At 34.8% G+C, this 14,068-nt stretch overlaps 1 protein-coding gene across 1 annotated transcript in view; it reads left to right on the top strand.

Moving 5' to 3' along the window:
* LOC107712503 (talin-2-like) overlaps nucleotides 1-14,068 on the top strand; it is a 166,930-nt gene that overhangs the window by 93,774 nt on the left and 59,088 nt on the right. Inside the window, exons 11-19 of the mRNA XM_016517773.1 lie at nucleotides 981-1,082; nucleotides 1,291-1,367; nucleotides 4,047-4,230; nucleotides 6,122-6,235; nucleotides 6,642-6,750; nucleotides 9,027-9,235; nucleotides 9,524-9,622; nucleotides 11,906-12,073; nucleotides 13,710-13,827. Of these exons, the coding sequence (XP_016373259.1) occupies nucleotides 981-1,082; nucleotides 1,291-1,367; nucleotides 4,047-4,230; nucleotides 6,122-6,235; nucleotides 6,642-6,750; nucleotides 9,027-9,235; nucleotides 9,524-9,622; nucleotides 11,906-12,073; nucleotides 13,710-13,827 (1,180 nt within the window). The remainder of the gene's footprint in view (nucleotides 1-980; nucleotides 1,083-1,290; nucleotides 1,368-4,046; nucleotides 4,231-6,121; nucleotides 6,236-6,641; nucleotides 6,751-9,026; nucleotides 9,236-9,523; nucleotides 9,623-11,905; nucleotides 12,074-13,709; nucleotides 13,828-14,068) is intronic.

Raw genomic sequence — 14,068 nt, 5'->3', positions numbered from 1 at the left:
ACTGATAAACAAGTGCTTTCTTTGTTTCTGTTTAAGAGATGAAGTTGGCGACACTGACTCGTCATCTCCGCAGTAGTGATGCTCCTGCATGCTTGTTTCATACGGATTACATAATCTGAGAATATTTGTCTTCCATTTGAATTGGTTTATTTGAAAGTAGACATTTCACCCTCTATAGATATATTTTTAATGTCTGTAAGAGTTTCGCACTCAAGTTCACAGACCGAGACGGCAGAAAGCGCATCCTGTTTTTTCATTATTTTACAAAAGCGCGGTATTGTAAGTGCACACAAATACACTTAGAATCTTTACATATTTGAAAGATGTATTACTCTTATCTGTATGACCAAAAATTAAGGAGTATTTTAAGAGTAAGTGAGCGCACCGGTGCCTCCATCTGTTCTGCAGTGAGCGCTCCGTTTACACACTCCGCACACACACTTAGCGCACATTTCTCTAGGTTAACATTAGATTGAGCGGCCATGTAAAGTTGGTAATACTGACATATTTCAGATGATAAGTCATATTTGAGATCGATGAATGATAGGCGAGCGTTTGGATGTCCTGCCCGATGTACTGTATTACCACATAGACCAGCCGTTAACGATCTGCGTGACTTCGCCCTTGTGGATTTTTTTTTCTGCGACTAATAAAAATTTTTTTAATAAAAAACGATTAATCGACTATTAGGGGGCAGCCCTATTGTAAAGCAATGTTGTTTTGGCTATAATGTAAAAAATAGTTGTTTTTTCCTTGATAAAATGCCCCAGTCCTCTACTACTTGAGTGTTTTAACCTTGCTGTGCGATGTGCAGTTCTGCTCCACCATTAAGAGCCACTTTTAGCATCTCATGTACAGCACTTGTGCTCCAAGGACAGTTGGCTGACTTCCTGTCAGCTAAAGCAGAACAAGCACATCCACACAGCCTTGAGATGTGTGCTTCTCATATCTGTTATATGTGTGTGTTTGGCCTCATGCAGGATTTCGGTGAGTACCAGGAGAGCTATTACTCTGTCCAGACCACAGAAGGAGAGCAGATCTCTCAACTCATCGCTGGATACATTGACATCATCCTTAAGAAAGCAAGTCACCGGCTCTTCAACATGTGAATTAAAGGAACGGTTCACCCAAAATGTCTTCAAGAGAATATTATTCACATTTCCCATGTTTAAACTTTCTGCCGTAATTTTCAGTTTTGGGTGAACTATCCCAAAATGATCTATCCTGTAGATATTCCTTCTTTTTTGTGCAATTTATTTACTTAAATATTTTCCTACCCTTGTTTTACAGAAACAGAGTAAAGATCGGTTTGGTTTGGACGGTGATGAGGAATCCACCATGCTGGAAGAATCTGTATCCCCAAAAAAGTCAGTTGAGATCTCTTGTTTTTGTCCCATGATAACTTGTTTTCAGGCAGCAGCCTTTTTGTCACACTTATAATTGTGTTGTGCTGATATGTTGATATTTCTACAAACATCCACTTTTCAATTATCTGAAGTAAAAAAGCAAGGTAACAGGGTTGACTGTTTTACACTGTAATTTGACTTTACAAGCCTTTTGCTCAAGGTTGTGACACCAGAAAGAGAACATAATACTTATTTCTACAAATATCCAATTTTCCTTAATTAATTGCTTACTATACAAAATCACAGTAACAGGGTTGACTGTTTTACCATTTAATTTGACTTTACAAGCCTTTTGCTCAGGGTCTTTAGACTAGGAAGAGAATGTAATGCTGATATTTCTGCAATTTTTTTTCAGTAATTATTTGCTTACTATACAAAATCTTGGTAACAGGGTTGACAATTTTAATTTGACGTTATAAGACTTGTGCTCAGTGTTGTGAAACCACGACATGATTCTTAAAAGAATAATTTAATTCTGATATTTCTACAAATCTCTGCTTTTCCATTTAGTAGATTTTTACTAAACAAAAATGCGCTAACGGGGTTGATATTTTAAGATAGTCCCATAATGACAAATGTAACAAAATAATCAAAGCATATTATCCACTGTTTTTCACAAAATTAACACCAAAATATTAGTAAGGATCAGTTTGGTTTGGACTATGATGAGGAATCCACCATGCTGGATGAATCTGTACTTGTTTCAGGCAACAGCCATCTTGTCACACTTTTAATTGCATTGTGATTACACACCTAAAACATTTTTTTGTTGAATCACTGTGTTTCATTTGTATTCACCTCATAGTGGAACTGAGGTGTCTAATGACATTGGAGGAAATGCTCAGGCTGCACACTGCCATTTTTAATCACAAGGAGATGGAGACACATTTTTCTCTTGTTTTACCCTTGATGTGGAAGGCGCTGAGGGCAAGAGAGCGAGATTATTATTTCGACAAAAAGCGCTACCTCATCAGCAAAACGTCATTTAAGATATCAGGTTTCTGGAAGAGAGAGATAGAGATAGTGAATGTGTGAATATTTCCCTTCCTACATCTCGCTATTTCTCAGCCGCTCAGTAAATTTATCTTGGTATTTATGTATTTGGGTCATTCTGAATAACAGTTGTCTTTTGCAGTTTGAGTAAGTACATTTCTGTAAATTTTCAAACATTCTACCAAACAAATAAGTGTTATTAAGAAGTTAAAGTAATTACATTTAGGATATAATTATGGCTTCAGAAAGGTACTATATAAAGATTGGCAGTAACAGGGTTGACAGTTTTATGGTTTAATTTGACTTTACAAGCCTTTTACTCAGTGTTTTGACTTTAGAAAAAGAATGCTGATATTTCTGCAAATCTAGTTGTGAATAATCCATTGTTTACTATAGAAAATAATTTCAACAGAGTTTGCTGTTTAAAGTCAAAATCAAACTTCACGGTGCTTCTTAGAGAATTTAATTCTGATATTTTTACGAATATGCATTTTTCAATTATCTGAAATTTACTATACAAAGTCACAGTAACAGGGTTGACTGTTTTACATTTTAATTTGACTTTACAAGCCTTTTTCTCGAGGTCATGGCACTATAAAGAGAATGTAATGCTGATGTTTCTACATATCCAGTTATCAGTAATCAGTTGCATACTATACAAAATCTTGCTAACAGAGTTGACAGTTTTGCAGTTTAATTTGACAATACAAGCCTTCTGTTCAAGGTTGTGAAACATGTTTTTTTTTAAAGCATAATTTAACTTTGATATTGATACAATTACCCAACTTTTAATTAAGCAGATTCTTACTACACAAAAACATGGTAACGAGGTTGATATTTATCATATTTGATAAGGTTTTTCAGAAAAATGTAACGTTCCACTGTTTTTCCACTGAATTAATTTTAATTTACATGCATCTGTATAGTAATACAGTGATAAATAGCAGTAATAGGTTTAACTAATAGATAACAGTAGTAATAAATTTAGCTACTACTACTAGCTATTTAATAAAAAATAAAATAACACCAATAACATGACAATTTATGAAAAATGAAACTATATATTTGTTTCTCACATATAGTAAGATCCAAAAGTCTGAGACTATTTGGAAAATCTGCTCTGAAATTTTTCCTGAATTATATCTGGAAATTTCTTATTTTTTGGGGAGGGATTAAAAAAAAATTTAAAACAAAAAGAAAAAAAATTACAGTATATATGGCCCCATACTTCAACTCCAGCAGTGCTTTTATCCGGCCTGGGCTCTGGTTCTGTCAGAATTGGATATACAGATGGGTCACGTCCTCTCAAGCGCTGCCTGAAAAGTGGTTGTTATGGGCGACAGCATCCCACTTCTCTCTGTTGGAGAGGGGGAGACATCGGGCATCAGTGCCTGCGTCTGTCCTTGTGCCAACTTACTCATGTTACTTCTAGCACTATAATCCAAAAATTGAGGCCTCTCACAATGAGCTGTAATTAAGCAATAGTGCCTGAAGCGTCTGTTTTCTTGGTGCAGATAGGGAAGCGTCGCTCAGCTGATTTTAATGGCTGTCAGTAATTACCGTAACAACAACAACAACCATCATTCACAGATATAAGGGTGAATGCAGGCTGACAGCATCTGATAATGAGCCATTACTTCTTCGTAGGTCCACCATCCTCCAGCAGCAGTTTAATCGGGTGGGTCGAGTTGAGCACGGGTCGGTGGCGCTGCCTGGCATCATGCGCTCGGGGTCAATTGGGGGCCCCGACACATTCAACATGGGCACCATGCCCTCGGCTCAACAGCAGATCACCATGGGACAGATGCACAGAGGACACATGCCACCTCTGGTGAGAATGTGCAACCGCAATGATGTTTATATCACAGTCGCATCATATGCGGAGCGGTTCTGCTTTCACGGCTCCATCTGTTGCCTAAATCTTCATTGTGATTTATTTGTGCCTAACATATTGTAAATTAGACTGTCACATTTGATAATTGGGATAATTGGTTGTTTGTTGCTTTCAGGTTTTCAATTGTGAAATTGAAACTAGGTGAATTATTAAAATTGATGGTCACGTAGCATTTATCAAATCTTCTCTGCACTGCTATTTTAGTATACAACTTTTTATATTTAAGACACTATTATACTTTTTATTATTATTTTAAATTAAAAATTTTAGATTTTAGATTAAAGTTTTATAATTATATAATAATATAACATATATAATTTTGTTTTTTATATAGTGTTTTAATGAATTTTTATTTCGGTATTAGTTTGCTATTTTAGGTTATCAAGTTAAACTAAATGAAAATTAGATTTTTTTAAAGTATAATTATATAATAATATAACATATATAATTTTGTTTTTTATATAGTGTTTTAATGAATTTTTATTTCGGTATTAGTTTGCTATTTTAGGTTATCAAGTTAAACTAAATGAAAATTAGATTTTTTTAAAGTAAGTAACTTTTTTTTTTTTACTAAAAACGGACAAAAAAATGTTGTACTAAAAACAGAAAAGTTTTCCTTTGAGTGTTTGAAAAGTTTCACATACAGATAATAACATTGTCAAAACAATCCCCGCATTACATGGATCTGCGAAAATTACAAAAAAATGCTGTATTGTGCATGCCAGGCCAGTAGTTGGCGATGTTACTTTGTAAAGAAACACTACGTGTCTGCAAACAAACCTATAGATTGAACATGTAATACGTATACACATGACATCAAAGTTTTCACAAATTCACTTTTTTTTCTAGTTTACGCAGAGATGATAACAGTATAGTTTTCAAAAACAATAACGTTATCATTTTTTTGTTTTCAAAAGTTTGCATTTTCAGGCCCCCAAAACGCCATTGTTGTGTAAATGAATGGCCAAAACACAAAATGTTTTCTGTTTTTAATTAAAAACGGTGTTGTGTAAACAGGCTCTATAGTTTGAGTAAACTATAACCTTTGTGGTGTTTGTTAAACCTATGCAGTGTAACCTAGTGGTTTATGATCTAAACTGGTAACCAATTGATAGGACATAGATAGTTGTGTATGTATTTATATATTGTATGTATTTTAATGTTTGTTATTATTGTTGATGAGCTCACCAAGCAAAATTTCAAACAACTAGGGTGTTTGGCAATAAATAAATAAAATAAGGTTCTGAGTTCGAATCCCAGCAAGGTTTGCCCTTGCTTACTGTAAGGCCAGAACATCTACACAAATACGCAAAATTTATCTTCAAATGTTCGTGGCATTAAACCACTAGGAGTGTACAGCATGTTAAGGTGCACATTTACAGTACCATTTTTAGTGAATTTTTGTGGGTGTATCCAGTCATTTCAACGGGATTCAATGCAATGTGAAAGTTTTCCCCACACAGATTTCACAACAAGTTAAGTTTTTTTTACACCGTTTTGACGGACAGAAAGCTGCTTGGTTTGAAAGTGACTGCTGTGTGAGCAATACATCACTACACTATTGACTGTTAACTTTTTTCCCGCAAAATCTTGTAGAAGATTTCACCGCACTTTTATTCAGGTCGCTAGCTGTAAAATACTTCTCAAACTGTTACTCTAACCTTACTTGAAAATGAACTAAAATAGTTCATGTGCGCTTTAGCTATAAATTGCATTCATACACTACGATGCACTAAATAGATGCATATCTAGCTTGTGTTTGCATACATCCATAGAGTGTTTTAAAAGCCTATTTTTTTTTTGCATAAAATGACTCGTGTGCCGTCAGAGTCTGGCCCAGCAAGCACTGATGGGAACTATCAACACCAGTATGCAGGCTGTCCAGCAGGCACAAGCTGACCTGGGAGAAGTAGACAATCTTCCACCACTGGGACAAGACATGGTAAGAAATTATACTAAGAAAAATACACTTTTTTAAGGTAAAGTGTGCAACTAGTGCAAAAATAATGATGTTGTATTGCTGTAAACCATCTATTGCCTGGTTTTATGTGGGTGAAGGTGTTAAGAGAGAAGATCCTCATCCAGTATGTCCCTGTGTGTGATGTATTATGCAGTAGAAGGTTGCTAGTTCAAATCCCTTGTGGGACATTGAGTCAGAATATGCGCCACAAGCTAGTCTAAAAGCCTTGTAATGTGGTTATTTATATTAAGGTTTGTGTTATTGTGACATTACAGTAATGCATTGTGGCATTGGCATACAATTATTGTTCATTTATTGACTCTATTGACTTCTTAGAAAAAAGACATGAATATGCTAGTATTCACTCTCCTTTCTTTTCTCCAAAAAGGCATCCAGAGTGTGGGTTCAAAACAAGGTGGATGAATCCAAACACGAGATTCACTCCCAAGTGGACGCCATCACGGCTGGAACCGCGTCAGTGGTCAACCTCACTGCCGGTATGTAACCGAATGAGAAAATTACCCATAAACCTTCTGGACCTTTATTGACATACAAAACAATACATGGTTTTCATTTTGTTTTTAGTAACTTTTTTTTATAAAATTGTAGTAAAGTAAATTTGAAAAAAAATTGTGCATCTTTTCCAATTAAACTATAAGTATGACAAATTCTGCAAAAACTGTAGTTATTATTTTAGTGTGTATTACGGAAGAATAACATTTGAAATTAGACCTAGCAAGACAAGCAATGTGGTGGAAATGAAATTTATGTTTGAAATGATCATAACTTTCCTAAAAATGACATGCTGTAATTCTGCTGTGATGAATATACACTGTTGGACATTATTTCAGGCCATAAATGAATAAACATAATTTGTCCAATACCACTAGTGGATGAAAATGATGATGATTTAGAAGAAATTGACACATGCAATACCTACTTTTATTGGTTTTTACCAGCAACTGATGAAGGGAAAATATGTTTCCTCTCACTGCTAAATAATAAGTCACTCTCCAATTGCACTAATAAATATATCCATTAATGAATGTGAAGTTTGTTGTCCTGAAGCTGAACTGTTTGGCAGGATTTGTGTATTCCTTCCCACATTCTGGAGAGCTTCCATGCGGACCAGACCAGGTTTTTGCTGGATTTAATCTCCTCATGCCATCTGTTTGATAGTGCGGAGATTTGCCTGTTAACCAGCAGCCCAGCTCAAACTTTACTGCTTTTTTGCAGCCTGTGCTTTACATCTGCTCTCATGCCTTGAAGAGCTTGTTAGGATATGATGTGAAGTGTGGATGTGTGCACTAGAGATGGAATGCATGTGTGTTTGGCTTCATATGGATCTCATTTTGAATGAGATCACTAATAATGATCACATTATAGCACGCTGCAGATCTGAGCAGTGCATGTTAAAGCCATGAAAGTAAAATTGGCTCTACTTGCTCCTGGTTTTATTGTGAACAATTCATCAGTTTATCGAATCATTCTTTATTTTTCCTACTTATCAAATTCAGTCTTAAAATACTGGTCAGTAATATAAATATATGAATTATTACATATTTAAAACTATAATCAAGTAAACAAAGAGTGAAATTAACAAACGAATCTGTAAAAATAATTTATTTCAGTTATTACGAAAATTGAGTTGTGTCATTTCAGTCACTTTTTTTTCAGTTCATCTCTTTTTCTTTTTTTCTTTTTTATGTGTTAGGTTACCAAGAATACAACTGTGTCAGAGAATAGCTTAAGATAAAACGAGTCATGTAATGTTTAAAAAAGTTATGTTTAAGAAAAGTCAAGTAAATTTGATCTATTTTTATTGTGCATCATTTCAAAGCTGTAGTTTTGTAGTGTTAATTTAGTATTATTTAGTTTTAATTAATATTTTGAATTAACTTCATTTTTTATATTCTTAGTTTTCATTTTAAATGTAAGTTTAAGTTATTTAAATGCAAGTTTTAGGGTTTTTGTGTTTTTTTCTATGTACAGTACCTTTAATTTGTAGTTTTTAGTTTTAGTAGTTTTAGTACTTTAACGTATTTATTTCAGTTAGTTGCTGAGATAGCGTTATTCATTTTTGTTATAGATTGTCATCTAATAGTACTATATTTTTATTTCAGTTTTATTTCAATTACTTACAATGATTTTTAATAGTTTTAGTTTCAGTTAACAATTACAGCACCTGTCAAGGTATGTGAAATTATGATTCAGTTGAATTAATTCAGTTTTTATTTGAATTGTTAGTTTAAAATTTAAGGTTTAGTAATTTTATGTGATTAAAAAAAAATGTGTTTTTGTTTTTAGTTTAAGCAATTTTAGTACTTAAACTTGTTTATTTCAGTTATTTGCCAAGACAAGATTTCTCATTTTTGTTTTAGATAATTTTTTTCATCTAATAGTAACATTTTATTTTGTTTCAGTTTTATTTCAATTACTGAAAATTATTTTTAATAGTTTGTTTCAGTTAACAGTAACAGCACTTGTCAAGTTATGCAGAAATTGTGAAATTATGATTTAAACATGGTTTAATTGTGTGTATTTGAGACACAAAATAATAGATATCTTTCATTTTATTTATATATTATATTTTAATAATATTTTTAATTATTCTTAGCCACACAAAAGAGCCTTTTTAATTCAGAAATATAACAAACATTTAATTTCCGCCACCATCATTTCCAGAATATGTGAATAATTACTGACAGTGTGTTTCTGTTTTTAAGTGAACTCTAACTTTAAATCTCTCACTCTTTGTCCATCTCTCTTCCAGGTGACCCTACGAACACAGATTACACCGCTGTGGGCTGCGCCATCACCACCATCTCCTCCAACCTGACCGAGATGTCCAAAGGGGTGAAGCTCCTGGCGGCTCTGATGGAGGACGAGGTGGGCAGCGGGCAGAATCTAATGGGGGCAGCCCGGACCCTCACAGGGGCCGTTTCTGACCTGCTCAGAGCCGTGGAACCAGCTTCTGGAGAGGTGACGAATGCAAACACGCAAACCCCTCGACCCCATCACATCTAATCCACCAATAACGCACTGCTGTTTACAGGCGGATTTGATAATGAACTCGTTAAGCTGTGTTTTTCCATCCTGGTTTGCAGAGCGCAGTCCCAATCTGTTTACTTGTTTGGCTTGTGCTAGACAGGGTAATTGTAGTGGGGTGCAGAGCGGATGGACAGGATGTGATTAGCCGTGCGTTTGCGTTTTGAGACGTTGCGGTGGCAGTACGAAGGTCATTTCTTATGTGCCAATATCACCCCACAGCCCAGACAGACGGTGTTGACGGCGGCGGGCAGCATCGGCCAGGCCAGCGGAGATCTTTTGAAACAAATGGGAGAAGGAGAAACTGACGAGAGATTCCAGGTGCGTCTTTCTTTCTGGAATAGAGCACAGTAGTGAATGCAGAAGTATTTTTCCCATTTACAGCATTTCAAACTTTGATTCAAAGCAAAAATGTATATGAAAATTGGAAAAAAAGGATATACTTCATCCTTATGTTGTTCCGAACCTGTATGACTTGCTTTCTTCACAAAAAGAGATGTTCTGAGGAATGTTCATGCTGCCGTTTTCCGTACATTGAAAGTAGTGTTGAACGGGCTGTCCCCCCGTCATTGTTTTTGCAAGTCTCTCATGCTCACCAAGGATACATTAATACAAAAAGAAAATTATACTGTAAAAACAGACATATTAGGAAGTATATTTTAAAGAATGATTTATTAATATGATGGCAAAGCTGAATTTTCAGCAGCCATTCATTTGTCCCAAAATGAGGGAAAGTAATGAGTAAAAAAGAAATGTAAATCTTTTTTATACAATATATACTGTATTTAAAACGTTTGTGGTGATTTAAACAGAAATTATTATTTGAACAGAGAATGCAGTCATAAAAGTGAAATGGATTCCTAAAAATCAAAATTGTCATCAAATTCAAATGTTAAAGCAAAATTATTTGTGCAAATTTATAATCATTTACATATATATATATATACTATTATATTTTTTATTTTATATATATATATACAGTAGGGGTGGAACGATACATGTATTCGTGCAACGCTGTTTGATAACCGGCCACCAGCAGAAGAACAGCGAATGCCATGAGTTGCGCACTTGAAAACAAAGCCCACTAGACAGTGACCATGTGCTGATTCTGAATGCGTCTCTCACAGACTGACAAAGGAGTATACTTTAAAGGCTTGTGCACTCAACTGTTTGCGAAATGGAGCTTTGTGCTCATGTATCCTACCTCTCTCATTCGGCACAAATCCAAATATTCCATTATATTTCCATATTTCCGATGTAACGTATCTGAATGCTAAACTATTATTTATTATGTAAATTATAGGCTTTGTACTTCAGTCGCGTTCCAACGGTGACACAGAGGCGGGCACGCGCTGATGTTTGGTTCACTGTATTTTATTTTGATAACGTACCAGCTGCGCTGTCAAGTTAGCAATGCTGGAACTGATGTGTTTTGTGTGTGTGTGTGCGTGCGCACCGCCGCGCGATCACTACAACCGTTTCCTTATACCAGCAGAATCAAAGAAAACAAATAGGATGTCGCTTTCTGCCATTTGAGTTTCCTACAAATTAAGCGTGTCACAAAAATGAACTGAAACTCAGCATATATAGGCTACGTTTTTTTCTCTTGTTTATCTGTAAACTAAATCAAATATATTTCAAGAATTTATTCCTTGTATGTATACTGTATATGTACTGCAGATTTTATATATATAACATAATGTAATAATATTTAGTATTTTCACAGCTACGTGGAAAATTTTTTTATTTGTACTACTGTCTGTTCAAAATAAATGAAAAGAAACCGAGCATAGTAGATTAGTTTTTTTTTCCCTGTTGTACCGAAATCGTATTGAACCGTGACCCCCGAACCGAGGTACGTACCGAACCGTGACATCTGTGTACCGTTCCACCGCTAATGTACAGTATATTTTTAATTTATATATTTCAGTATAATTTTTTTTATTACAGTACAATATAAAACTATTGACAAAACTTGTTGTCATTGGTTGTAAGTATTAAAACAGTATTTTTAAGTTTATTACAGAATATATAGAGACGTCTGTTTGATGTGCGTGTTTGCATCTGGGTAACATATTTTTTACAGTGTCTGTAAGTCTCTAGGACGTTTCCTGTCAGACGTCAAATAGACATTTAGAAAATGTCTTTAAGAAGTTTATGATTTAGAATGTATGTAACTGACATTTACACATACACAGCAGATGCTTTCCAGATATATCTGGAAATATACATCTGTCTTGAATGGATAAAATTGGTTAAAAATGAATGGGATTTTTACATCTGCAACCCCTGTTGTGCTCGCTTGTTTGCCTGCATTCACTGATTGGCTCATGTCAAATCCCTCAGCCAATCACATGCTTCTCGTCTCATTATTTTTTGGCAAAGCAGTTTCTCTTGTTGTAAACACTTTAGCGCCCATTTTCGACACGTAAAATTTGATTTAGAGTGGTTCAGCTGATGCTGTCACAGTCAGTTAGCCTCTTATTATTGCCTTTTATTGCCCTCTATTTTATTCTGTTAAGCTCTATCCTTGCATTTATTTCATTCATTAGTCTGGGCCAGGTTGCCTCACAGTGTGTTGCTCTGATGACGAATATGTTTCAGGACATTATGATGAACCTGGCTAAAGCCGTAGCTAATGCCGCCGCCATGCTGGTGCTGAAAGCCAAGAACGTGGCACAGGTGGCCGAGGACACGGCGCTGCAGAACCGAGTCATTACCGCCGCCACGCAGTGCGCGCTCTCCACCTCACAGCTGGTGGCCTGTACAAAGGTACTTTTCAGAGTTTGTTGAGGAGTTGACCTTTAAACTTGTATTTATTGAAAGATATCTGGAATACATTAGAACACATCTGTCTGGAGATAAAATGATCTATTTGTTGATGTTAGTTTCAGAAAAACTGAGTGGCTAGTGTTTGGGGTCGGTAAGATTTTTAAATGTTTTTCAAAAGAAGTCTCTTGTGCTGCGTTTATTTGATTAAAAAAATACAGAAAAAACAGAAATATTGTGAAATATTTTTACAACTTAAAATAACTGTTTTCTGTTTTAAATATTATTTATTCCTGTGATCAAAGCTGAATTTTCAGCATTATTACCCCAGTCTTCAGTGTCACATGATGCTGCTTCGTATTTTTGTGGAAACTGGTGCATTTTTTTTTTTTAAGTTCTAAAGAGCAGCATTTATATGAAATATAATTTTTTTTGTCACATTTTAAATGTCTTTAATGTTAAATGCCTTCAATTTTGATCAATTAAATGCATCTTTACTGAATAAAAATAATAATTTCTTTTAAAAAATCTTACTCATCCTAAACCTGAATGGTAGTGTATGGCATAACATAATTTAATGATAATATATTACACTTTTTGCTTAAAGTAATAAAAGGAGCAAAATATTGACTCAAAATGCACATAAAAACTTCATGAAATTAAAAATAAAATTCAAAATATAATATTGCAAATATAATATTTTAGTGTATTTTCAAATAAACAAATATGTAATTTTATCATTATATAAAGTGTATTTTTCGAATGTTATAATGTAAAAATAGGCTATACCATTTATATATATATATATATATATATATATATGTTAAAGGAAGTCATTAATTAAGATTATTGTTAATAATAATAATAATTTCAACATTTTATTAATTGGGTTTCATGAATGGGATTTCAACAGCAAAAAAAGGTGTCTTAATCCATAATGAAGATGTACAAGAATTGTAGCTTCAGTATTTACAGGGTTAACCCCTACCTGCAGCAGCACAACACATCGACTCCCACACACACACACAAACAATAGCGCGCAGCCATATTTAAAGGGAAATGACGCGGCCTCTATGCAATACTTGCATCAATCTCGCGATAGCGTGAACAGTAGGGAGTCGTGAGAAGAGAAAGTAAAAGCAGGAAAACCAGGGTTACAAATAGTATTCAACACTTGAGTTAACTAAAAAAAAACGTATGTAATTTGCTCCATAATATCTACCCAGGTTGAGTGAAGAAATCCTATTTGGATAGGTTTTAAAAAGTAAGAAGTACATCTGCGAAACATGAATTTGAACGGGTTTTTGTAAGATAACCGTACATAAGGCACCAAATGTTGTTTGTTTATCATTTAGAATAAGAAACTCTAGACTTTATTCCATCAAAGACTTGCAACTCTGACTTGCAATCAAATACTGACTGATTAATCAGCTATACATCAGTTGGTCACTATTTAATTTTACTTTACTTTTTTATAATGTGTCATGTTGTTTTCTGACCCTTATTTCAGTTCCGAGTTCATATTTTCATTTTCAGCTCTAAAAACACACACTCCCTTACACTTGATGCCCAAAATAATCTGTCGCTATTCTGAACACAATGTCTTCCGTCTGTTTCGGTGAACGTGCGATTGTCGTAGGTGGTGAGCCCCACCATCTCGTCCCCGGTGTGTCAGGAGCAGCTGGTGGAGGCGGGCCGTCTGGTGGAGCGATCGGTGGAGGGCTGTGTGAAGGCGTGTCACGCCGCCTCAGAGGAGGGCGAGCTGCATCTTACTGATTTATTGTTGTTGTGCTTTTTAATTAAGAATAACAAAGAATCCATCGTTTGTTTTAGTCTTAAAAAATGAAAGGTGTGTAGATGTATGAAGTGAAAGCATCCGAAGCCCGCGCTTAACACAGCAAAAGAGAAACTCCCATTCACAAAATTCAAATCACAAATAATACTACTGATGATAAAGAATGGGTTGAATGTTAACAACTTTCGTTTCCATATAACTAT

This window comes from Sinocyclocheilus rhinocerous, unplaced genomic scaffold (genome assembly GCF_001515625.1).
Source record: "Sinocyclocheilus rhinocerous isolate Xijiao unplaced genomic scaffold, SAMN03320098_v1.1 scaffold1259, whole genome shotgun sequence".
NCBI lineage: Eukaryota > Metazoa > Chordata > Actinopteri > Cypriniformes > Cyprinidae > Sinocyclocheilus > Sinocyclocheilus rhinocerous.
The sequence above is the reverse complement of the archived record's forward strand: the minus strand, read 5'-3'. Positions and strand labels throughout refer to the sequence as shown.